General features: G+C 39.7%; 1 protein-coding gene across 3 annotated transcripts in view; it reads left to right on the forward strand.

The window, feature by feature from the left end:
* bmpr1bb (bone morphogenetic protein receptor, type IBb) overlaps window positions 1-24,014 on the forward strand; it is a 57,372-nt gene extending 33,358 nt beyond the window's left edge. For 2 of the 3 annotated variants that reach the window (XM_005941563.3, XM_042221677.1), the window contains 11 exons: window positions 6,340-6,668; window positions 15,523-15,682; window positions 16,534-16,636; window positions 16,880-16,982; window positions 18,235-18,325; window positions 18,406-18,550; window positions 18,859-19,051; window positions 21,472-21,769; window positions 21,876-22,051; window positions 22,140-22,270; window positions 23,311-24,014. In XM_005941563.3, the coding sequence (XP_005941625.1) occupies window positions 6,581-6,668; window positions 15,523-15,682; window positions 16,534-16,636; window positions 16,880-16,982; window positions 18,235-18,325; window positions 18,406-18,550; window positions 18,859-19,051; window positions 21,472-21,769; window positions 21,876-22,051; window positions 22,140-22,270; window positions 23,311-23,436 (1,614 nt within the window). In that variant the 5' untranslated portion in view covers window positions 6,340-6,580 and the 3' untranslated portion in view covers window positions 23,437-24,014. The remainder of the gene's footprint in view (window positions 1-6,339; window positions 6,669-15,522; window positions 15,683-16,533; window positions 16,637-16,879; window positions 16,983-18,234; window positions 18,326-18,405; window positions 18,551-18,858; window positions 19,052-21,471; window positions 21,770-21,875; window positions 22,052-22,139; window positions 22,271-23,310) is intronic. The other variant, XM_042221678.1, reaches the window with a different exon arrangement.
* Window positions 24,015-24,032: the final 18 nt, after the last annotated feature.

Raw genomic sequence — 24,032 nt, forward strand, 5'->3', positions numbered from 1 at the left:
CGGCACACTTTGGGGCCCTTAGTACCATCATTAAAATACAACAGAGTCCCTGAGTGTTGTTGCTGACCATGTCTATTATGACCACATTGTCTCTCATTATCTCTCATTATTATTAAATGTTTATTTACTTTAAATGAAAGAAACAAGGAAAGAACTTCAGCTAGCCCTGATGTGTAGCATAATCAGAGGTGTAAATTAGAGCATGCTTGAAGAAATTTAGTGTGTAATGTTGTTTAGTGCAAAATAAGAGGGCAACAAGAAAAGAACATTGTGTAAAAAAAAAAAAAGAAGAAGAAAAAAACAGGTGTCTGAGGGAAGAGAGCCACACAGGAGCTGAGCTCTGAGGGCTTTTATTGAGCTGGCACACTGGTCCCAAGTGCTGCTGGTGTCACTGGAAACGAGCCACGCCAGCCCAATAAGGGCCGCAGATGAGACCTGCCACGCAAACAGGGCTAAAGAAGCTAGAGTGGAGTGGGTATTCACCTTATTTACATCATAAAAACAGGCAGAACTGTTTTTGAAATATATACCATACCATACCACCTTTATTTATAAAGCACTTTAACATAAAACCAGAGTTCACAAAGTGCTGTACATGCTAAAAGCATAATTAAAGAAAATTAAAATGAGATAAGATAAAATAAATAACTAAAAAACTAAAATAAATTGAAACATGTCAAAACAAATTGAGTCAACCCCTCTAATCAATGCCAAAGGCTTCAGCGAATAAATATGTTTTAAGAAGACTTTTAAATTCAGAGAGAGAAGAGGCCTGCCTAACATGCAAGGGTAGATCATTCCACAACTTTGGAGCAACTACAGCAAAAGCACGATCACCTTTAGATTTATACTTAGGGGTATGACATTAAAAAATGTTTCCGTCATGATAAAATAACTTATTCACAATGCACTATAAAATGCAAATACAGCTTTACATGTCCTCTCTGCATTCATTTTACTTGACTAGCTGGAGGCAGTGTGCAGTGAAAAGTTTATGAGGTTCACAAACTTTTGACATTTATAGTCTGATGAAGAAAGTGCACGGTTGCGACAGACTTAATTATTACTTGCGAACCGTGCATTTAATGGTCGTCTTTATGCCGTAAATGCTAGTACGTGGATATGTGTTCCCAGAGAATTTCAGAGGAGTTTACAAGCATTGTTATTTTCCATCAGACAGGTCAGATCCCGAATCAAACATAATTGCATCACGTATTCTATCACAAGCTTTTTAGTTTCAGTTTGAAACTTCAGATGAGCATTTAACAGCCAGCACGAACCCTCCAGCGTTTTTTCAGAGGTTATAGTGATTAACAACAATAATATTGGCTGAGAAAAGTGATTCAACAGAAGTGTGATCATGTTTCAGTGCTCTCCGTTGTCACGTCGTAGTGTCATGAAGAAAGAGACGGTGAGACGGACTGAGTGAGAGAATGAGAATCTGGCTGTGACAGCCTTTTCACTCTTTATGAATGGAGTTTTTCTTCCCACTCAGGTATTCGTCAATCTCAGCGCAGTGATTTGGCCCTACTATTGTGGGAATCTTTAATATTCATGAAGATCTTTCTTTTACTTGAAGGTTGAGGCTTTGCTGGGGATATTCATATTCTCCCAATATAGTTACTGTATATATTTATATTCTGAATTATCCTTAGAGATTCAGTAGAGAAGGTGTCCTGTCTACACATGGGCATTGTTAAGTCTTAGCATTGTAGGCTGTAGCCTATTTGGAAATAAAAAAAAATCCAAAACAAATACATATAAAACAATAGAATGGAACATGGTCTTCGCATTATTTTAATGCCTCACGCAGGAGTAAAGTGACGGAGAGTAACGGTGCAGATGAGACACCAAAAGAGTGACCAAGGTTCTGTTCTATTCAGTTTAGATTTAGTTATGCAGCACTAATCAAAAGCTGCCCCAAGGTGCTTTATACCTCCTACAATATAGTATTCTGGAGAAAACCCCAACAATCAAATGAACCCCTATGAGCGAGCACTACGCAATGGTGGCAAGGAAAAAACATTTCTATGCTGATGACATTCAGTTGTATGTCTTTTAATCCTCACCAGCTGGATAGGCTGTTTAACCTTGATTTGTGCTTGGCCCTTCAGTTACCTTGACCTGAGCTTGAACAAAACTGAGGCCAAGATCATAGCGCCTCGCGATTTACATTCTGAAATCAGTCAGACTCTTACTGCTTTTTGTTCAGCTGCTAAATCCAGTGTTCAGAATCTTAATGTAATATTTGATTCCTTCCTCTTGCATGTAAAGTCTCTTTTTATCTCAGCTTCTTACCAAATGCACTGCTGCGCGCAGTGTTCAATTACATGCTCAGAATCTGCTGTTCCACCTATAAAACTGAAGACCAGGCGATAGAGCTTGTCAGTCTGGGCACCAAGGCTTTGAAAGAGTCTGCCACTAAAATTACATTTAGCTGACTCTGTGGAGTCTTTTGAAAACCAGTTAAAAACCTTTTTGTTTAACCAGGTACCTTCATTAATTTTTAATTAATTACATATCTTAACTTGTTTTTATAATTTTTATGGCATTAAATTTTCTTATTTATTTTACACTTTTTTGCGTACATTACTTACCTATATTAAAATACACACAGGCAGGCACGCACACGCACACACGCACACACACACACCTACACACACACACACACACACTCAACATATTGAATGCTTGTTTGATGAAGACTGTCAGATTGATAGAGTTTGTGAGTATTGTTAAGTTGCTAATTCTCATCTTCACGTTTATATAAGACCACTAATTTCACTGTTGATTAGACAAAAGCTGTGATCTCAGCGATGTCACCTGGATCTCTGAAAACTAAAAGACAGAGCAGTAGTTCAGCTCCATTGTATCAAATGTGGTTAATAATCTTTTCTTATAACTCAATGAAGAAAGGAAGCTAATCTTTGTCCTGCTGGATGATGAAGATAGTGTCACGCTTTCCTGACTCTCGCACCCCGATTGGACCATTTGGTCTAGACAGCTGTGTTGTCACGGTAATAAAGTGCTTTCCAGGATTCGGTGACAGCCGTTTTAACGCTGAGCTGCTGAAAATCCTCCTAATTTCACAGAGCTGAGGGTCAGTTTGGCCCCAGCTGAAAAATCGTTCAAGACACGCATTCCATCTTCTGAGAGTAATTTCATCATCTGTGTTCTGCCATGGCTTTTTGTTTCACAGGTTAGCGGTGATTTTTCACAGTCATCTATCCCGTTCCTCTTGCTGTATGATGAAATGCGTGCCCGCTTCTTTAAAGTCACTTTCTGAAACAAAAAACATGGCTCATTTTCATGGTGCATTGCAATGCTAGTGCGGGTATTGAAGTAGGGTCTCTGTTTCAAAAGAAAATGTTTACTTTATGAAATGGAGACAGATTATTACAAACAATGCAATAATTGATCTCTGACTGCTAGAGGGCAGAATGTGAAGCACATAAAATCTGTAAAACGAAGTGACAATAATCTCTGAGCTAATCTACTCTCCACACAAGCCCTCCAAGTAGCACAGCACCCAGTTTACTAAGCCAGAGCTATGGTAGAGCAGCACCAAAGAAGTTACTGTACCTAAAATGGCAAGTGAAAGGGGCTCATACAAGTATGTGGTTTATAGAAGAAACAAAAAACAAGAATTTTTTTATTTTATTCAGGTAAAAGCAGTAATTTGTTCTCTTCAAATAGCTTAGTGTAGTGCAGTTTCCCTCATGTCATTTTGCTATTTTACCCATGCTATTGTACTGCTATTTTACTGCTCCTTTTCATGCTTACTGGAATCATTTGGGATTTATTGGAACTGTTCTGAATTTTTTAAGTTACAGCATACAGCAATACTGCAACAATATTGTCAGAAAAGAGCAGTGAGAAGAGGGTTTTTGCGATGCATCGATGAGCTCTAATCAGAACCAACAGGGAGAAGGAAAAATCTTTAGTCTGATGAAGAAATTTTGAGCAGACATAAAAATAAAATGAGGTTATAAAAAGATATGTCCCAGGATGGTCACCCAACCATTCTAATAAAAGTGTCTCACTGGGGACATGTGCGTGCACGCTTTTTCGGCTATGTATTTTTTGGCCCATGAAAGCCCTTCTTCGGCTTTGTGACCTTTTGATAACTCTGCATAATATTGTGCACAGGAAAGTACATCTGGATCAGTGGGTGTCTTTTGACCTAAACCCACCCTGTGGTCAGAGCATATTTCATCGCATACAAACTAGACAGTAATAGTTGTTGCACATTATATTTCACACTGTAAGCAATAGTCATTAAATGAGTTCTTCATTTATTTAGGTCTGCAGCTTCTTAAAGGTGCAAGGCTGCAAGGCTTGCAAGAGAACAATTTATTAAGGAAAGATCAAGCCAGTACAAGCTGAAATATTCAATCCGTGATATTGATCAAGGTGTAATTCATACATTTAGAACAAAAAAATGGTTAAGATCATCATAGATTTTATTTTCCTAGAAAGACAGAGCCATGTAGGGAATTCCCATTCATTTTGAATTGATGATTGATCCTACAGCTGACTATGAGACAAACAATTTCTCAAGCAGTATAAATCATCTCTAAATATGTGTGATAGCAGATGTGCTATCACACAGGAAAGGAAGAATTAATTTAACTGAAAATAGCTCTTGCAACCAGTCTGCCCCACTTTGAACCCCTTTGTTTGGTGGAGTGACGCCCACCTACGGAGCTGCTTACTCCACTGGGCCCCCCATCACTGGCCTTTGGGCCCAAGTAGGCTGTGTGAGAGTCCAGAGAGGCTCCACGCTGGGCATTTGATGGAGCGCAGTAGGGTGTGTAAGGTGCAATGACCCATTCACATTGCTCCCCTGCGTTCATGCTCCAGAATAGTCTGACTTATCACATGTAATACACAGAGATGCACAAATCAGGAGTGACAGCTTTAAGGCTGGAGCACTAAAAAGACGAAGAGGCTTCTGGGAGCCGATGTTCCCACCCAGTGAGACTTTCGGAGGGGACAGTTGTGGGTGGAGAAGCCCATTTGGCTGTTGTTGTTTTTGCCTTGTTTTAGCACCACATTTGCTTTTGTTTGTGTCCCCTTGAACCATTTGGAATGAATGAAACTCCACCCAGAAGACCCATACATACGGCATGTGATTGTGGAAATTCTTCCCTCTCGGAAATGTTTATGATTCCTATAGGCGCTCTTGTAGAGTTGACGCAATTTGGCACACGGTTTAGTCAATCCTCTTGACTTTTGCTGTGCAGTGTGTCCCTATTATTATTCATGTTTCTTCTGTTCGGTTGTAAGTTTGCAAGTGTGCTGGATTAGTGTGAAGTTGCAAAGTTGTGGCGGTGCCTGGAGGTGTGAGCTCTAATCGCCTCTAATCACCTGACGTGTGATGGGCTGATCCCTGCTGAAGCTCTTCGCGTGGTTGTGTTTTCACCCCTTTAACACACAGGCTCACTGGAGCAACTGAACATGATTGAGCCTTCATCTGCACTTTAATACCATACTGTTAGTTACAGATTAATGCCTGCGCGATTTTTGCCATTCACACAACACCTGCGTCTGCAGCTGTAGCTCAGCACACTTTAGGTCAAGATGGGGTTGTGGAAAGGTCGGTTTCTTTTCCTTTTTCCCTCTGATGATTATTGTGGAATGCGTCGCCTTTCTTCTTCAACTATCAAACAAATGAAAGGTGCAGATGAAAGCCTTTTATTTTATAATCTTTCTTAAGATTTTCTAATTGTTAAGTGGGAGACTTAGATGCCATTAAATAACCTCTGCGGTGAGAAAGACGTAAATGTCATGTCTGGAGCACTGGTGCCGAGCCAAGATGGATAACCTGCAATAACCTATTTGTATTAACAACAAATGCAAGATTCTTGCTTTAGTTGTTCATACTCTCTCTGCCTTGCAGGATTTGATATCAGTTTGCTTTACCATAGTATATATACACATGTCCTCTGTAAGTTTATAGTCTTGAGTTCACTCTGTAGCTTCTGTGTCTCTCTTGGCATGCTGTGTGTTTGCACCAGTTCATAATGGCTTCACTGCTACCTTTCACACCTCACGGAGCCTCATGCTTGCATCCATCGCCCCGGTTTACCCCCGAATGCCCCCTCTGCACTGCTGTCTTTTCTGGGTATGAGGGATGAGAAAATTTGCACCGTGTGCCTGTGTTGTAGCAGCACCTCGGGGATGTGTAGATATACTCAGCTGTTCCCTCTGCGGTGGACATCGAAAGGGCTGGACAAATAGCACAGTGAGAGAGCAACAAAGTAACACCCTCCTCCCTCTCTTTTGCTCCCCCCCCCCCCCCCCCTCTTTTTGCTCCCCCCCCCCCTCTTTTCTCAGTGTCTGTCTCTCCCAGGCTGTCAGTGTGGAGTAGTGCTGGAGGCTGCAAGGCGACTGTGCTGTGGGAAGTTGCTGAGAGTGCTGAGGGGGAAGTCACTCACAGAGAAACACTTGTACAGAAAAGAGCACTGAGCCTCTTTCACCAGAAGGATATAAAGTGCACTCTCGCACCTCCTCCTTGTTGCGCAGGGTGTGTTCGCTGTGCCAGGACCTCAGGGGCTTGAGGAAAGTTAATGCTGGCATGATGGTGGTGTTGCTGCCTCAGGAGTGGGCCTGGCAGGCTGTTCTCCTGGTGACTGGACTAGCATCACTGAGCCCTGGGTCTGATGGTGAGTGTTTTGATGTTTCTGCTGTCCTGCTGTCTTTATGTTTTGATTAACCATTTGGCTTATATCATAGGCATGTTTTCTTCCTGTGTATGTTGAGACTAGACTGGTTATGCACTTCTTTTACTGGTTGAGTTAGAAGCAAGTTTTCACATGTTTTATAGGCGATATCATACGCTGACAGGTTGATCGTGCTAGCTGTGCACTAGTCGGTCTATTTTTTGCCCTGGGATATTTATGATGAAAAGCTATTATGATCTCCACAGGGGCTGCCATGAAAACCGGTGTGCATTTATCTCCGCTGTCCTGTCCACCCCCCCACCCCCCCAACCCTCATGTCCCCAAATCCCCGTTCATGTTTTGAATTGTTTGAAGATGGACAGCCAGTTGTCTTTTATTATGAATGCCAGCAATGTCACAGTGCCCTGTAAGGTTGTGACAAGCTGAACTCCCAGTCTCAAGAAAGTGACGCTTGCCCATTTGTTCTGGTTGGAGTAGGTCAGTATGGGTATTACCATGTTTAGGTGGTTTTCAGTTTTTATTGCTATTTGCAGATATTATGACACATAAATCAACACTTAAATTATTTGTTTAAAATCTAAAAATTTCAAAATTAATCAATGAATTCTGCAATTTTTCATGTTGCATTTTCTTTTTCTTAAAACCTTTTACACCAACGATTACAGATAATTTAAAAAAAAAGTTAGTCCTAATATTAAAAAACAGAAACATTAAAAAAATCATTAGTTGCACCTTGACTTTCATACTTCGTAACAACAGAGTTTGGTGTCAAGCTATAAAACCAGCATCTGCTTGCACACAGTAACATGCAGTGTTTATAAATTCTGCCATAAAGAGATGGTCTGGAAAATTTCAGCATGACTCTTAGCTGTGAGTGGATTTCCCTTAAGTGATAGATGGCATGCCACTTCTCTCATTTGTTCACCCAGTGCTGTGTTGGCCTCATCTTGCTCTCCGTTAGTTAAATTGTTTTCTTAGTATAGGATAGGGGCTCATTGGAAAACGGAAGGCTTCAGAAAAAAAGTTGCTCTTGCTGATGAATCCTTTTTAGTGAATTAGCCCAACTCAGATCTAAACTATGCGGGTTACTGGAGCAAAACTCATCAAAAATGCCTCCGAAGAGCAACATTGATTTTCACTCTTCCAAAACTGCAGCGTTAACTAACTGGAGGCAAAGTGTCTGCTTATTCCTGTCAGCACAGACTGATAAATACTTCCCGAAATGAAGCTGAAGAGCTTATTGGAAAAGTTTTATACTAAGGTTATTCTTGAGCTTCCTTAGTTTCACTCCCCTATGCTCAGCCTTTTCCCCCACTAACTTTTATCAATACCTTTTCTGTTTCCCCTGTGATTTGATCTTTTAAAGGTCACCCAAATGAGTTTAACATGTGGGAGGTAGCCCATAAATCTAAGTAGCACAGCCAGTTTGCCACCTGTTTCCCTAGGCTGGTAAGGTTCACAGAGAATAGATGAGTCCAAACACTGTTCATCCTGTGGCAATGCAGTGGAAATATAAAAAATATGGTCGGTTATATCATAATAAGTTAGGCTTTTTTGAAACTGATACATTGATATGTGTTAATTTCCTCCTAGCTATATTTTGGGTTAGGTTTTCCCCATGTTTGTCACTGATCGATAAAATATCTGTGGTATCGCTGCTGTTTCAGCTACTACCATTCAAGGAAAAAATGAACAAAAGTTGACGCGGGAGAAGTTGACATGGTATGTGTTTGGCTTAGTGACGTGAAAATATAAAAGGTCTGAAAGCTTGCTTGAGTACACTGGAGGAATTCTCTTGAAAGATGTTTATAATCAGGAGTCTTCACTGAAGAGCTGCTACTAAAGTAACTTGCCATTTATATTTTACTTCCAGCGATCTTCACATATTTGAAAAATGTGCATTGAACATGCAGTGGTTTAGACAGCCTGCAGGAAAACCTGAATAAGTTTAATGTTCTGTAGGTAGTGTTACATTTTTACTGCAATTAATAATTATGTTATTTAAACGAGACAAAAGTCTTGACTAATGCACGTACTGCATACATTATTTGAAGTTATTTTAAATGGAGATCAAGCGTTCTTGGATGCTCAAGGAGGATGATGCCTAACTCAAAATCTTCCAGACAAACATGCAGAGGTTTTTGCTCAGTACTTTGCAAGGACAAAAATTATATGCAACAATAATATACCTTTCCTTTGGAACATGTTTGTGAAGCTAAGCGCTGCACAGTAAGGTCAGAGTGTAGCGTGGCGTAGCGGTCCAGCAGTACAAAACAGCAGCAGTTGGTCCTCAGCAGGACCGAGCTCCTTCACCGTTCTGTGTGCTGCTTCCTGTCAGGATGTGGATACGGTTCCCCCACACAGAATTTGATCCCCAGGCAGATGTGCTGCTCTAGCGGTCAAGCCTGGGAATAAAAACTCTATATGTGTGTGTCTGTGTGTGTGTCTATTAGTCATTCATGTGAACCATGTTAATATATCTGTTTTGTGAGGTTTGGAAACTTGGGACTATTTTTGTGAGTTTTAAGAACGTACTGAAGGGACTACTAAACCCTAGTTGAATCCTTTTGAAATATGAAATTATATAAAAAGGCCCTGTTGTCTAACAATTAGTTAACAAAGTTAACTATGTTTGCAGGCTTCAGCTGGGATTCTTACTAGACTTTAAAGGTGGCAGCAGGTGGATTTTGTGATTGTGCAAAAGTCCTTAGTCAAAGGCAAACATACTTGAAAATGGAATATATAAGGCAAAAAGAGAGTTTGTGTAATTTTAATGAGCTTCAAATTTAGAATTGGGTATGAGCACCTTTATTATTCCACACAGCCTAAACTATGTTAGCCAAGCTTTCTTTAGGTATCCTTCAGTAATAGTTGTCCAGGGTTTTTGGAGGACATTCAAAGCTCTTCTTTAGGTGCTGCGTGCTTCTTCTTTTTTTTCATTTTCTGCCAAGATGATTCCACACTGTTTTTGTCTATCCGGGTATGCTTTTAGCACACAGACAGTGTGTTTGAGAACATTGTCACTGCTGAAAAATAAAGCTGTTGCAACCAGATGTTGTCTAGATGGTATTACATGGTTGATCAAAATATGATTTGATAAGATCCCATCAACACTGTCTGAAATGTAGTTTTTGACAGCTACCCTTCCACTGAGTGCTACTGAGGCTTCAGTGAACGGTAGACTGATGAACTGAACGGTCAGATTTATCTCTCAGGTCCTGCATCAGGTGCATTTGGTGGATTTTTTCCTAGGTCTTATCAACATGATTTTCAGATATCTGCTGGAGATGGTTTCTTAAGACTGCCACTTTTCCCCTCCACTAGACCAGTTTGCTCAATTTTCTTAAGGACACTCTGTACAGGATACTGAGAAGTTTTTAGCTAATAGCTCTTTGGGAATCATGTTGTTGGTGCAAAAATACTTTTTATACTGTCAAACTGTGTTATTTTTGTCATTTTCCATAGAGTCAACTAAAGAAATGGGAAGAAACTATGTTTTTTAGACATGCTGCTAGTAACAAAGAGCCTAAAGATGCATTTTAAAATTGGTTCCTGTAATGTCTAGACACAACACTGATTCATCCCTTCATTAAGGTGTCCTTTTATGCTTGACTGCACTGAACTGGGCTGAAAAAGCATCCAATGTTCATAGAAAAACTTTGAAAGACATTCAAAAAGCTTGGAGAGCTATTGTTGAAGACCCCTTTAAAACTTTACATGGAAGTCTGTAAAGCTCCTTGAAAGCAAAACATACGTAATGTAGGGGTGGCTCAAGATTTTTGCGCTATCCTGTATGTCTTCAAGTTTTTCACCCTAAGATACTACTCTCCTGGCTGTACTTTCATATTTAACATATAGACATGTGAGTGTACTATGCTATACTTACAATATACAGTACTTACATAGATTAAACAACCTTAAGTACAAAAGAGAAGCGTCTGCCCACATTTCCTTTTTTTGGGGGGGGCAGAATGGCTAAGGTGACATATTGTGGTGGCGCTATGGCTGCAGTCTGTAATGAACCCCAGAATTTTTCAGTCGCTTGTGGCTTTTTCCAGTAAGTCCAGACCACATGAATAGATAGACGAGCAGTGAGACGCGTTGATGGGAATTGTGGGCAGATAATGTTAAAAAAAAAATAAGAGAAGATGGGTTTGATATGAGACAGATACACTTGTGGTGTCAGCACCTACACCTGTTTCTTGTCTATCAATGTGTATGTTCGTCAGCCAGTGTGTGTCTGTCTGCAAACATTTTGCAAGATTCATACAATTATATGCAAGATTAAGAAGTTTAGTGCATCTGCGCACCCTATATATAGGCCTCTGTGTCTCTGTCTCTTTATGTTGCTGGCATCTGTTGTGAATAGAGCAGTTATTTCGTCTGTCTGTGTGTACATCTGCCTGTGTTTGAGTATTTGCATGTGGATATAGCAGCTCTTTGCTGTATTCACACCCATATGTAGAATTTCGTTTCTGACAGTGGAGCTATTTTTTTTTTCGAGGGTGGGATTTGAGAAAAATGCAGGGCAGGGTCAACTCCATAAATTTGTCGTGGCATTATTGCTCTGTCTGGTGGGAGCCCCTGTCAGTCCTTCAGAAAGGCAGCCGATAAAGAGAAAACAGGTTGGTGGAAGCTGTGCGCTGGAAACCGATGACCTGATGTGGGTGTAGCAGCAGCAGAGAAGAAGAAGCGAAGAGTGTGGAATGTGCTCCTCGGACACTTTCTTGTGTGTGCGTGTACAATATGCGCACATGTGTGAGTGTCTCATGTGGCACAGGCCTTTGAAGCCTGTAGGGGGTTAAGAGGAATGAGAGTGCAGTGGCAGGGTGGAGGAGGATGTATGGGCCCTTTGCAGGTTGGTTGTGACCCCCTCAGGGTCAGAGTGCACCCGGCAGACAAGGGGGAAGATGCCTCTTTTTGAGAAGGTGATTTATCATGGCCACCTGGAGTAACTTATCCTCCTCTGCACCCATGACGAACAGTTAACAGTCTGTGCAGTGGTCACAGCTCACAGATTCAATGCCTGTTGTCTAGTCTGTGAAGTCTGCTCCTGTTATACAGCTCTGTTAATTGGAGTGCTTATTTTTCAAGGCATGCAAACCCCGTCACATCCCATTGTTGTTACTGTTTTTATTAAAATCTTTTATTTGTAATAAAGAAAAAGGAAAGTAAAAAAAGTTCAATGAAACAACAATGTAGCACCTCAAACTGACTCAACTTAAAACAATCAGTAAAAGTCGATCATTTGGTTAGAATAAGGAAAAATGGAAGCACGTCTTCCATTAGAACTGCCAAAAATAAAGACGTTCATTTAAAAACATGCATGTCTTAAAAAATGTTTAAAAAAAACACACAGAACATGTTATCAAGTGGGAATTTCCATGATTCTCCCATTTGTCATTGCTGCCATTATAAGGTTGTTACAGAGGTCATAGTCATGCTTCGCTTAGCACTATAAAAAAGGAAGGAGGTTGTGTCACAAACAAGGCCAATATTGCTCAGTCACAGCCTTCAGAAATGAACAGAAATGAGAAACATGGTCATAAAGGTGGCAGATAAACTACCGTCAATAATGCAGACATGTTTGGAAAAGTTCAATCCAGTGTGGAAGTGCTCGCATTTACAGTGCCACTGATGGTGATGAGCTGTGACTGAAGGCTCTCCAGCTGGAGTAATTCACCATAATTACACTTCGTTTGCTCAGAGGGTGTGTGTGTGTGTGTGTGTGTAATATTGTGTCAGAGACAGAGGAGCTGCCTGTGGAATGTGTGAGGGATGCAGATCAGGTTTCTGGGTGACCTTCAGCGTGCTACGTCGCTGACAATGCAAGTTTGTGTGAGGGTCCATGTAAGCTTATGCATCTCCAAGACGAGAGTAAATATAAGGAGGAAACGAAAGGAAAGGTGGGCAGTATATATATGTGCATACATGGGTGACAGTGCACTGGTGTAGTAGTTTAAAGTAGTTCATAGTAATGAGTCAAACTTAATGTGATTTCCAGTCACATTAAGTTATAGGACACAGAATATTAGTAGAATTTGATGCCACTCTCCTGCAAATACAAATAATGAGGCGATAATGAGTAAATAAATAAACCTCCAGAGTCTGCAGATGGAAGTTGGGATGTTGAAAGGCTGGAAACAGCAGGAAATGATGAAAGGTGGTATTGGCAGTGAGATGTAAGAGAGAGAGGGATGAGACATTCTGCAGCTAGACCACCTAATTGGGAGAATGCATGTGACACATTATGTGAGAGTCAGTGTGAAGAAAATGTCACATCTTGGTTATTTTCCTGTCTTTAATTTAAGAGAGGTAGTTTCTCTTTGATTTTTTTCTTCCCATCATTGAGGCTTTTTAGTAATTTGTTGAACATCAGTGACTGTGCAGTAAAATTACTCATATGTACAGCAGGCTTTAAAACTTGTTGGATAAATACCTTCATTATGACTTCCATAACAGACAGTTTGTATTGTAGTGAGGTTGAGGGCCCATCCAATAGTGATTTTCAGCCTTATCTATATCCTCAATTTCAAATTGATGGCAGCAACATAACTATATTTTTAATGAGATACCACAATGTCTCTGTTTAAACACTTGATACATTTTCTGTGTTCTACTGTGAATAAAATGTGAGTTTATAGAGCTTGCAGATCATGTTCTGTTGTTTAAAATTTTTACACAGCCTCCCAACATTTGTTTAATTGGAATTATATATTGGTCCATCAGTCAATGAACTGGCGGATACGATAGAATCTGCATACTTTATACAGCAAGCTATAAAACTTATTGCCTTCATGTCAAGCAATATGTGTAATCAAGCAAGTTTATTTATAAGTACAAATTGTTTGAGACTAATCTGTTCATAGCCAAATGAACTGTTTAGAAAATATGTAATCCATGTGCTGCTCTACGTAATGCTCATTTTTGTGTTTATGTCATTGCAGTTAAGTGCTGTCATGGTACATCGTGCACCTTGTTTAGCAAAAGATTAAGTGACTCAGAGCTCTTCAAGACAGAAAGTTCCTTACAGACTCATGAAACATTCCATTCTTGTGTCCTTGTTTTGAATATTTGCAAAACAGATGTGATAGAGAGACCAAGGCCACTGTGAGGGAGGATCTGAACACCTCCACAAACTTCCCCTCTGACAGAAACAGCAACACAGAGTGAAAGGACACAGTCCCACTTAAAGAATAGTCACTGTATTTGGTATTGCAATCTGATTTAGCCTTTTCATCACGTACTCCTCTGGAGGATTAATCATGTCTCCCTTTTGATGCCTGGTTGGCTTTCTGGCTGTTTCTGCCCTTTAGATCTTGTTGCATCTATCAGGGGGAAACTTTTCTTGGATTTGACTGACACTGAGCGCTAACATGGAAATGGGCATTCTTGAAAGCCTTATACATGTATGTGTGTATATACATATATATATATATATACATATACACACACATATACATATATATACACATATACATATATATACACACACATATATACACATATACATATATATATATACATATATAAAAGGAAAAGTGAGAATCGGACAGAGAGCAAGAGAGCAAGAGAAAGACATCCATCTAGTGTGGCACAATGCTGTTCCACTCTTTGACCACAGTGGTCTTTGGGGATTATCTGCTGTCATGACTGATTTTGCACTGAAAGACTTTATGCAGCTTCAGCTACTTTACAGTAAGAGTGGGGGAAAAAAGCGCATAAGCTGCACAGTTACTTTTAATTGAAAAATGTTTCTATACCAATGAGCAGGGTTATTATAGTGTGTCATACTGGTTTAAATAATTATACGTCTTTTGGAGATTTCAGCTTGCATTCTTTTTTAGCCCAAATATTTGTTACACGTGTTTTATTAATTTTACAATGTACGATTACAGGTCATATATCTGGCATTATTCACAGTCTAAAAACAATTAAATAACTCCTTTCCATCCATGTTTTCCAAAAAAGGATTTCAAATTTTGATTTGTTGGACCACAGAATAGTTTTCCAGTTTCAGGCCAGAGAGGACAGCAGCCTTTCTGGATCTTGCTCATTTGTGGCTGCTTCTTAGCATGGTAAAGATTTAACCTGCATTTGTGGCTGGCAAGCTGAACTGTGTTCACACACAAAGATTTCTGGTCTGGTTCTGGTGTTTCTGATGTCCATGACAGAGCCATGCTTGTTTTGAGTTCGGTGAGGATGAGAGGAACATCGAATACTGATTTTCTGACAAAGCTAAAAATACTGATTTCCAGCTTTGTCCCTTGCACACAGAGCTTTTTTCAGATTCTTTGAAATTTTGATGCTATTATGTACTGTAGATGATGATATATTCAAAGTCAATTAAACAATTTTGCATTACAGAACATTATTCCTAAATTGTTCTGCAATTTATAGACACAGTTTGTTTGCAGGTTGCTAAACCTCTCCCCTTTGTTTCTGAAAACTCTTCCCCAGCTGTTTCCTTTTAGTACCGCTTCCTTTTTTCATTCTTTTCCTCCCCTCCCCTATGAGTTTATGAAGTTTGCAAATTGGTCCATTGATCAGTGACGTGGGAGATGCAATAGATCCACATACTTCATATTATGTTTTCACTTGTTTCCTTGATCAGCTCCTTTATCAGCTCTGCTAAACTCTGACCACTTGGAGTTAAATTCAGAACAGCAGGGTTTCTTTCAGCAGCACACTGTTAAACTCCAAACAATGCTAAGCTAGGAAGACAATTGACAGGCTTTGAAAAAGGGGATGTGTTATTATTATTGATCACTGATCACTGATTTTCCTGAGGTGCAGTGTACTAAAGTTTTCTGTCTCCTGTGTCTTCACTGTACAGCTAATATGTTGGACACTATGCTCCTGAAGAACGGGGGGAAGGGGGCATCGGATCGAAGGGTGGAGGAGAGCAGCAGCGCAGCCACAGTTTTAGCTCAGAACATGCTTTGGTGCCACTGCTACCATCACTGTCCTGAAGACTCGGTCAACAACACTTGCATGTATGCTGGACTACACACTTGCATGCTCACAAAACAGACACATACAAACTTTTAAAAAACACAGTGTTAAGCCCATTAAAATACAACGCAAACATTTACCCGGTGTAATTAGCCAAAAGACTCATAATTGCGTGATTAGATCAGAAGCACACAAATGTTTTAATTCAGCTCCATTCTTCTGAAACCCCTGAAGCTTCGTGAGGCACAGCTTATTTCTACTCTCATTATCCATTTCAGTTGTTTGTTTCTTTGTTTGTTTGTTTGTTTTGTTTCAGAGATTACATTTTAATACTTAGTGGTACAAGGTCTATATGTGCTTAGATGCAGTTATTTAATATATAAGGATATGAATGTACTATTTGTCATCTTTGCTATCTATTTGTTTTGTGTCATTATTACTTCATCTCAATTTTTTGACTACATTTAAAGGTAAAAAATGTACTCATAAATACACATCATTTAGTGTGTAATTACATCTTCCTACAAATTGTTGGATTCTCATAAGCTTAGAATGAATCCATTAAAAATATATAAACGTTAATTTGTGGAAGCCACCATGTTGCCCTGCCACGAATACAGCGGCCACGATCACCACCGCTCTCTGTCCTTCCTCATTTCCATTTCATCCTCATCGTCCTCACCTCAAGCCTCATCTCCTGAACTGAAGTCAGGGCTCTTTCACATTCAAAACATTCATAAATGTGCTAGTGTATTCCTGGTATTGTCACAATTACTCATGCCACTAGATTAGACACGCGACTAACATGCTGACAGTCAATAAAAATGATCTTCAGATCTAAATATTTATTTGGATTTCTGTGATGGTGAAATTGTGTGCATATTCTTTGTAGGACTGATGGTTACTGCTTCACTATGGTGGAGGAGGAGGAGGGGGGGGTTGCTGTACTCACTGCAGGTTGCCTGGGACTGGCTGGCTCTGAGTTTCAATGCAGAGTAAGTCTGCTGCATGTGAATGTGCGTGTGTCACCCGTGAAATCTTTTTAAACCTTTATAAGCTTTACTTGACTTACTGAAGCTGTTGATGAGACCCATTTGAATAAGAATTGTCCAGACCATTGTGTTTACTTTATACACAGTAAAAGAGCTTTTGTTATATTACAAAATGCTAACTAGCCTCCTCTCATTAGTGTTACATAGACATGCACAGTTCTGACATTTTGTTTGTGTACATGAAAGGACACGTGGAACGCACGTTCAAGGAGAGCTCTCGAGTGTTGCACGGATCAAGACTTCTGCAACAAAGACTTGCGTCCCACCCTTCCTCCACTGATGACATCAAGTAAGACAAACACACACACACACACACACACACATCCACTCTTTCACACGTTTTTTTTTCACATAATGAAATCCTGCCCCTCTTTAAAGTGTGAGTGGCTTTCAAAACTGGCTCTTTTAGGCCACGCTGGGTTGGTGATGGGTAGTGACAGTTTAAGCTGTTACAAACCACAGTGTGGTGCTGGAGTGAAGTGGCACATAGAGAGACAGAGAGAGAGAAGGAGAGAGAGATGAAACGGAGCCTGCAGATTTGGCTTGTTCTCTCACCCTCTAATGAAAAGGACAGCCTCTCCCCAGGGCCTGCTTGAGTTTCTTGCCTCAGGACGGATGTGAGATATCTGTCCATCTGTCATGCCACAACCCACTAACTAACACACACATACACACACCTTCTCTCCCCCTCTGGCACATACACTAACCTATGTGTATTTTTTATACATTCAAGCTACCTCTGCTGTTTTGTTATTTGACTCTTTTTTCGTAGTTTGAGCTTCATTCTTATCAGTTTTAATAACAAGGAACAGTTCTTACTATGATCTGAGGATCGGATAGAACAAAATCTCAATGGGCCAGAAAGAAGTGTTAAAAGAAAGTTGCAACGCGGCTTTATCACCAAGTGAAAGATTAGCACAAGAAAACAGCAAGCGCTGCTCTCATGTCTGAGGATGAAGTCCGTTTTTAAACAGTAACAATGGACAGTTATGGTAGTAATTTATTCTATGCATTATGTTTTCCTTTAAATGTAGGTTCATTTGAAACATTACTTATCATCAGTTAATTTGCAGTGACCTTATAAGAAGTTCTTTCTCCACGAATTCTTATTGTGTTTGTGTGTGTTATTTTTTCCCCACCATGAAGTATCACTGTTCAGCCATTCGTGTTTCTGTGCTTCTGATTGACAGTGCAGAAAGTCTAGAGCCCCAGAGCTGCTTCAGACCTCTGGGGTTTCTGTAGATGTCCGTGTGACATCTGATATGTGAGATTTGGGAGCGGGATGTGATCGATAAGGCAGTAGGAAAAGGGGGTGCAGGGAAGAAATAGAGAGATGGAAGGGGGGAAACTTGTCCCTGCCAATGAGAGATATTTGGAATGACGCCCATGAACAACTGACTGTCACCACCATTTATCAGTAGTTGTTCTGTTGACTTTCCATCTTGACCAGACCAGGATTTTTTTTTGTTGTTGTTTCAAAATCGCTAAATTAAAAAAAATTAAAAACTCTAATTTACATCTTCTCATCATTACATTTTTAGATTACCACAGTATCCAGTACATGGCTCTCTTAATTTCAGTCACAGTTTGCAGCATCATCCTTGGCATCATCCTCGTATTTTGTTACCTAAGGTAGGAAGGTCGTCTCATACACACTTAATTTAAACACTTTCACACCTCTGGATGTTCACTCAGCAAACTTTCTGCGCCAGATATAAACGGCAGGAGTCACGGCCACGCTACAGTATCGATCTGGAGCAGGATGAGACCTACATTCCCCCTGGGGAATCTCTGAAGGACTTGATAGAGCATTCCCGTAGCATTGGGTCTGGCTCTGGGTCAGGACTCCCTCTACTGGTAAGCAAAACTCTCTACACCTCTGCGTCACCTCAAGGTGAGATTAACTGTGATAAAATAATCACTGTGTCACTCCATTGTTTGTAAATATATGCAGAATATGCAGAAGAAAATGTCACACAATGATTTTTAGTGCAGTAAAATATCTGAATTACATCAACCTGTTCGCTCGTATAAAACTTAAACAGAGCAAGATGCTCAGAAGGAAGTTTTCCTATATTTATAATGAAAAAAGGGGATTTTAAAGAGACTTGTCTTTGTAAAAATGGAATTTATTTTGTTTTGTTGTTTCAATAATTTGTTTCCAGGTGCAGCGCACCATCGCCAAGCAGATTCAGATGGTTAAGCAGATTGGAAAAGGACGATATGGAGAAGTCTGGATGGGCAAGTGGAGAGGAGAGAGAGTGGCTGTCAAAGTCTTCTTCACCACTGAGGAAGAAAGCTGGTTCAGAGAGACTGAAATCTATCAGACCTTCCTGATGAGACACGACAACATACTGGGTAAGGTCCTGAAAACTGCGAAGTGAGTGTAAAAGAATGAATGCACTTAGTTAACAGTGAGCAGCGGTTGCAATCAGCACAATTAAGGTTTGTTTTTGTTTTTCTTCTCAGAGGTCAGTTAGGGTCAGGAAAGTAGTTATTCTGCGGAATGTGTTAATGTTGCAAATATAATGGTAAAGACAAAAATCCAAGAAAGAACAGTCAGTTGCTGTATTAAATGTATGAAAGTTAATTTAAGAAGAAAAAGGTCAACTTCCAAATGGTACATCCATGAATACAGGAATAAGGCCATAAAATAACTAATACCAAAAGGAAACCTAAAGTCCAAGTTTGATATGCAATTTTATGCAAATGCATAAAAGGATCGAGAGTTCCAAAAATAATTTCCCATTCCAAGTTGGTGTCCCATGGAGCCCTGGCACCCCCATCTGTTGCCATCTTGGGCGGGCGTACCACGTGACTTCCACAGACGACCATTCTAACATTTCCATCGCTATCAAAGTCGTTTTTTTGGTGGGTTATTTTGGAGTTTTGATAGGGGACCATCTTGTTTGTGCCACACATTTGTTTTTCTCGAAGTATCTTGATGCATGTCCTCAGATTCAGCAAAGACTGATTTATATTACCTGCTTCAGGTATACTAGTGCCTTCTGCTCCTGTCCTGCCAGGTCGCTCACTTCATGTCAAGTCCACCAGGCACAGCTGCCTGACACTTATCTGGTTCTTATCCTGGAGAACATTCTTGCCTTTTGCATCAAGAGGGGCCTGAGCCAGTTTAATAATGAACACACTGTGGGAGCGATTGGACTTTCTGTTCAGCCAAGTGTTTGCAACCTTCCTCTTTTTTGTTTACCTCTCCAGAACACTTGAAAAGCCTCCTCTGCAGATATGACTTCCACCTCCAGATAACCAGCCACATACATGATGTGGGCTTGATTGCATCTTTCCTCCAGGAGATCGTAGATGTTGTAGTTGTAAATTTCTACATAGGAGATGAAGCTGCTGTAGCTGCTGTCATCATCCACGCCATCTGATTTAGAGGCCTCATGGCAGCAATTTCAGGATCAACCTTATAGGAACAGACAAGTTGTTGTCCCGTCTTTGGCGCTCCAACAAAGCATCTACTTCAGTCTGAATCTCCATACCATTTTTATCATCAGTCTTAAATACATATCTCTTGGCCTAGTAAGGACCTAAACTGTTCAAGATCATGTCAACGAATAGTAATATAAGAAAAAAAAGAAAAATCTCCACAGTTCTTTCACATGTTAGAGAATTGCTGCTGTAATGAATGAAAGGAATCTGTCAGCATGACTCTTTGGCAAATGTGTAAAATTACTTTAATAGTTATTGTATAATCATATTTTCTTTTCTTTCTTTTTTTTATGTGGATCTATTGTTAAAAAAACAGAAATTTCTGCAGTAGTGAGTGATAAAATATGATCTCTTCTGGTATTTATTTGCTTTTTATTACTTCATTACTTTGGTATGGTATGAATAGCCACGGGGGAGGACTTTATCAGAAGGAGAAGCTGTAAAACTTTTGAAAATTCAGGTAAAAGTCCAAAATTTATGCTGTCATTCCAATATAGAGGGCTGGATTGGAGTGTCTCAAGCCAATTCTGGCCCCCAGGGCTTACTTTTGACACCCCTGGTTTAGGCTCTTCTTGGAACTCATTGACTGGACTGCTGACTTAGCCTCTGGGGTTAACGACTAATTTCTGGAGTTTCAGAGGGCTCTGGAAGTTTTGATAACTGAGTGCCAATGTCAAAAGCCCGGGAATGATTGATGGTTGCACATTTAGTATTTATGCATCTGCTCAAAGGGCTATATTTATATTTATGTAGGTTTTATAGGTTTTTCAGGTTTATTAACATTTGATTTCTATGTTAATGTTAAGACGATTTAGATTTAAAACTAAAAAGGTCTCATTTTGTTCTGCTTCCACACTCTGACATTAACTGTGGATGCCAGTTGCATGCGGGTCAGACTTTGAAATCTCTAGATTTAGAGGAAAGGAGTGTTGGGTTTCTCAGAACTCATTGTTAACAAGTGTAGCAATTAAAGTCTGAGCAGCAAGCTGTCATAGACAAAGACAAAAAAAATATGAAATATCTGTAAAGATACACATTTTTTCAACATGTTTCCAGGGAGATATAGCGATACACTGGGTTTTGCATTTCAAAAGCAGAGGTAATAGCTGACTAACAAATGGAAAATGAGTATTAGAAAGAAAAAATACAGTGCATGGTTCCTACTTCCATGCACTATGTTTGATTGTTTTGGAAGTTACACACACAAATGGATGTTCAGTGACTGAGCACAAGTTGATGAAATGTCCCCAAAAGTGAATGAAACCATGCGCATTGATTTCTGTGTGTATATTTTAATCCCCTCACACCAGCTATCTAATCCCCAGGATTCATTGCAGCCGACATCAAAGGAACCGGCTCGTGGACTCAGCTGTACTTAATTACAGACTACCACGAGAATGGCTCTTTATACGACTACCTCAAGTCCAACAGCTTAGACGTCAAGGCTCTTCTGAAGCTTTCGTATTCCTCCATATCAGGCCTTTGTCATCTCCACACTGAGATCTACGGCACACAGGGCAAACCAGCTATTGCACACAGAGACCTGAAGAGCAAAAACATCTTGGTTAAAAAGAATGGATCCTGCTGTATTGCAGACCTCGGTCTGGCTGTCAAGTTTAATAGGTACACAAGACATTTTGAGTCTTTTGAGCTTTTATTTTAATTAAGGAGAATACTGGACGATGCTAAAAATTCTTTGACTCGTTCCTTTTTTTCCTCCCTGTCTCAGTGACACCAATGAAGTAGATATCCCTCCTAACCTACGCGTTGGAACAAAGCGCTACATGCCACCTGAAGTACTGGATGAGACCCTCAACAGGAGCCACTTCCAGTCTTTTATAACAGCTGACATGTATAGTTTTGGCCTTATTATCTGGGAGATGGCCCGACGATGCATCTCTGGAGGTGAGGAAGATGTGTTTATTTTGACTTGAAGTGTCTTAATATTTTATTAATGATAATTAATGGACATTTTCTTTCATTATAACTCCAGGTATTGTGGAGGAACATCAGCTTCCCTATTATGACCTCGTCCCGTCCGATCCTTCATATGAGGACATGAGAGAAGTGGTTTGCATAAAAAAACAAAGACCTTCATTTGCTAATCGATGGAGCAATGATGAGGTACTCTTATCTTTATCCATTTTTAAAACTTAAACTTAATGGCATTTATGTGTGAACGTCATTACATCAACATGGTTACTTACATTAAAATAAATCCATGTAAATATGCATTAATCTGCATTCTAAGTGGAGATTTCTGCCTCATAGTATGAGAGAAATGATGCATTGAAACAGCTGTTATTAGCACAACAGCTGTTAATCATACACTTTTCCAGAGTATTCTTTAGTTTACAGTTTACCTGTAAAACTTTATCAGTCAAATTATTTCCTCTGCCAAGGAGGTTATGTTTGTAGTAGTGCTTGCATGCGTATCATTCTTCCTGTCCGTAAACATGATGCCTCGAAATGTCTTGAATGGATTCTGATGAAACTTTGTAGCAGTGTAGATCATCCACAAAGGTCATTCAAGGTCAAGTTTATGATTTATTGGTCGGAAATTGAGAAAAAGGCTTATAACTTAGAAACTATGATGAAGTGTGGTGTGTATTGTCAAAATATAGAAAGCTTTGTATAAGGATTTAAAATAGCATTTCATATTTCACCTTTGAAGTGATTCTACATTGGCCTTTTTAAACTATGTTATTTCTACAACATATAGAGTGAGCATACAGGGAATGATATATGGGGTTTCTTAATATCACTTTTTTTTTATTATTTCTGTGTTATGTGCATTACAGTTATTGATTATAACCGCTTTTTCTAATTGATATTTATTATTAAATGCTACCCATTTATTATATCCACATAAATAAAAAAAATAATTATACTCAAAATGATATCAAGTATATTAAAATGGGTTTCAGCTTGGCAAATAATAAAAAGCCTGCACTTTGCACATGAACACAACGCTATTCCCTTTAAAAAAACAAAGTACAGCCCTGTTTCTAAGTTATAGGTTGACTTTGTAGGTCTTGGTGGATGTAAGGTACATTTTTGCTAAACATGTTTTTGCATGCCCATAAATAATTAGTAATGATGGATTAAACCATTTGCCTAAAATGTACTTGTATTCTTATGCATATGGTCGTGTGTGTCTTTAGTGTCTACGACAGATGGGGAAACTCATGTCGGAGTGCTGGGCTCACAATCCAACTTGTCGTCTCACAGCCCTAAGGGTGAAGAAGACTCTTGCGAAGATGTTAGAGTCCCAAGATATCAAACTGTGACAGAGAGTCCACAGAAAAGATATCATCTCCCAGAGTCTCATCATTACCACTGGCACAGGCCACTCAAGCTGGCCAGAAGAAAGGGAAGAAAAAAAGAGAGACTGTGAATAATAGAACAAATATAACTGACAGGGAGGATGAGTGATAGAGATAATGGTCACCGTAGGGCCAGAATAATGATATATACCAAAAAATTTATTATATCAGGGGACATCTGCTCTACCATTGTCTGAGGCGCCTCTCCCTCAGTGTTCAGACTGTGCTTTCTGTGAAAGCTAAGTGGTTTCTGGTTCCAGACTGTTCAGGGGGCCTTGCAGGACTAAAATCTGGAGGATGCTCTTGCGCTGCTCCTCTAAAGCCATATAGCAGTATTCTATGGGCAGTCTTTTGTACTGTCAAAGCTGCTTTGTGTGTGTGTGTTTTGCTGTTTTGTTTTTTTCTGAGTCAGCCGCTGCATGCTGTGATATCACAGTGGACTTATGACGATGATAGTCATCCATTGACCTCAGTGTAGAAGATGTGGATTCATACCATTATTATTATTGCTGAACAAACAGAAACATGATTAATATATATATATATATATATATAGATAT

The sequence above is a fragment of the Haplochromis burtoni genome, unplaced genomic scaffold (genome assembly GCF_018398535.1).
Source record: "Haplochromis burtoni strain Fernald_Lab_line unplaced genomic scaffold, NCSU_Asbu1 Contig_72, whole genome shotgun sequence".
NCBI classification, from domain to species: Eukaryota; Metazoa; Chordata; class Actinopteri; order Cichliformes; family Cichlidae; genus Haplochromis; species Haplochromis burtoni.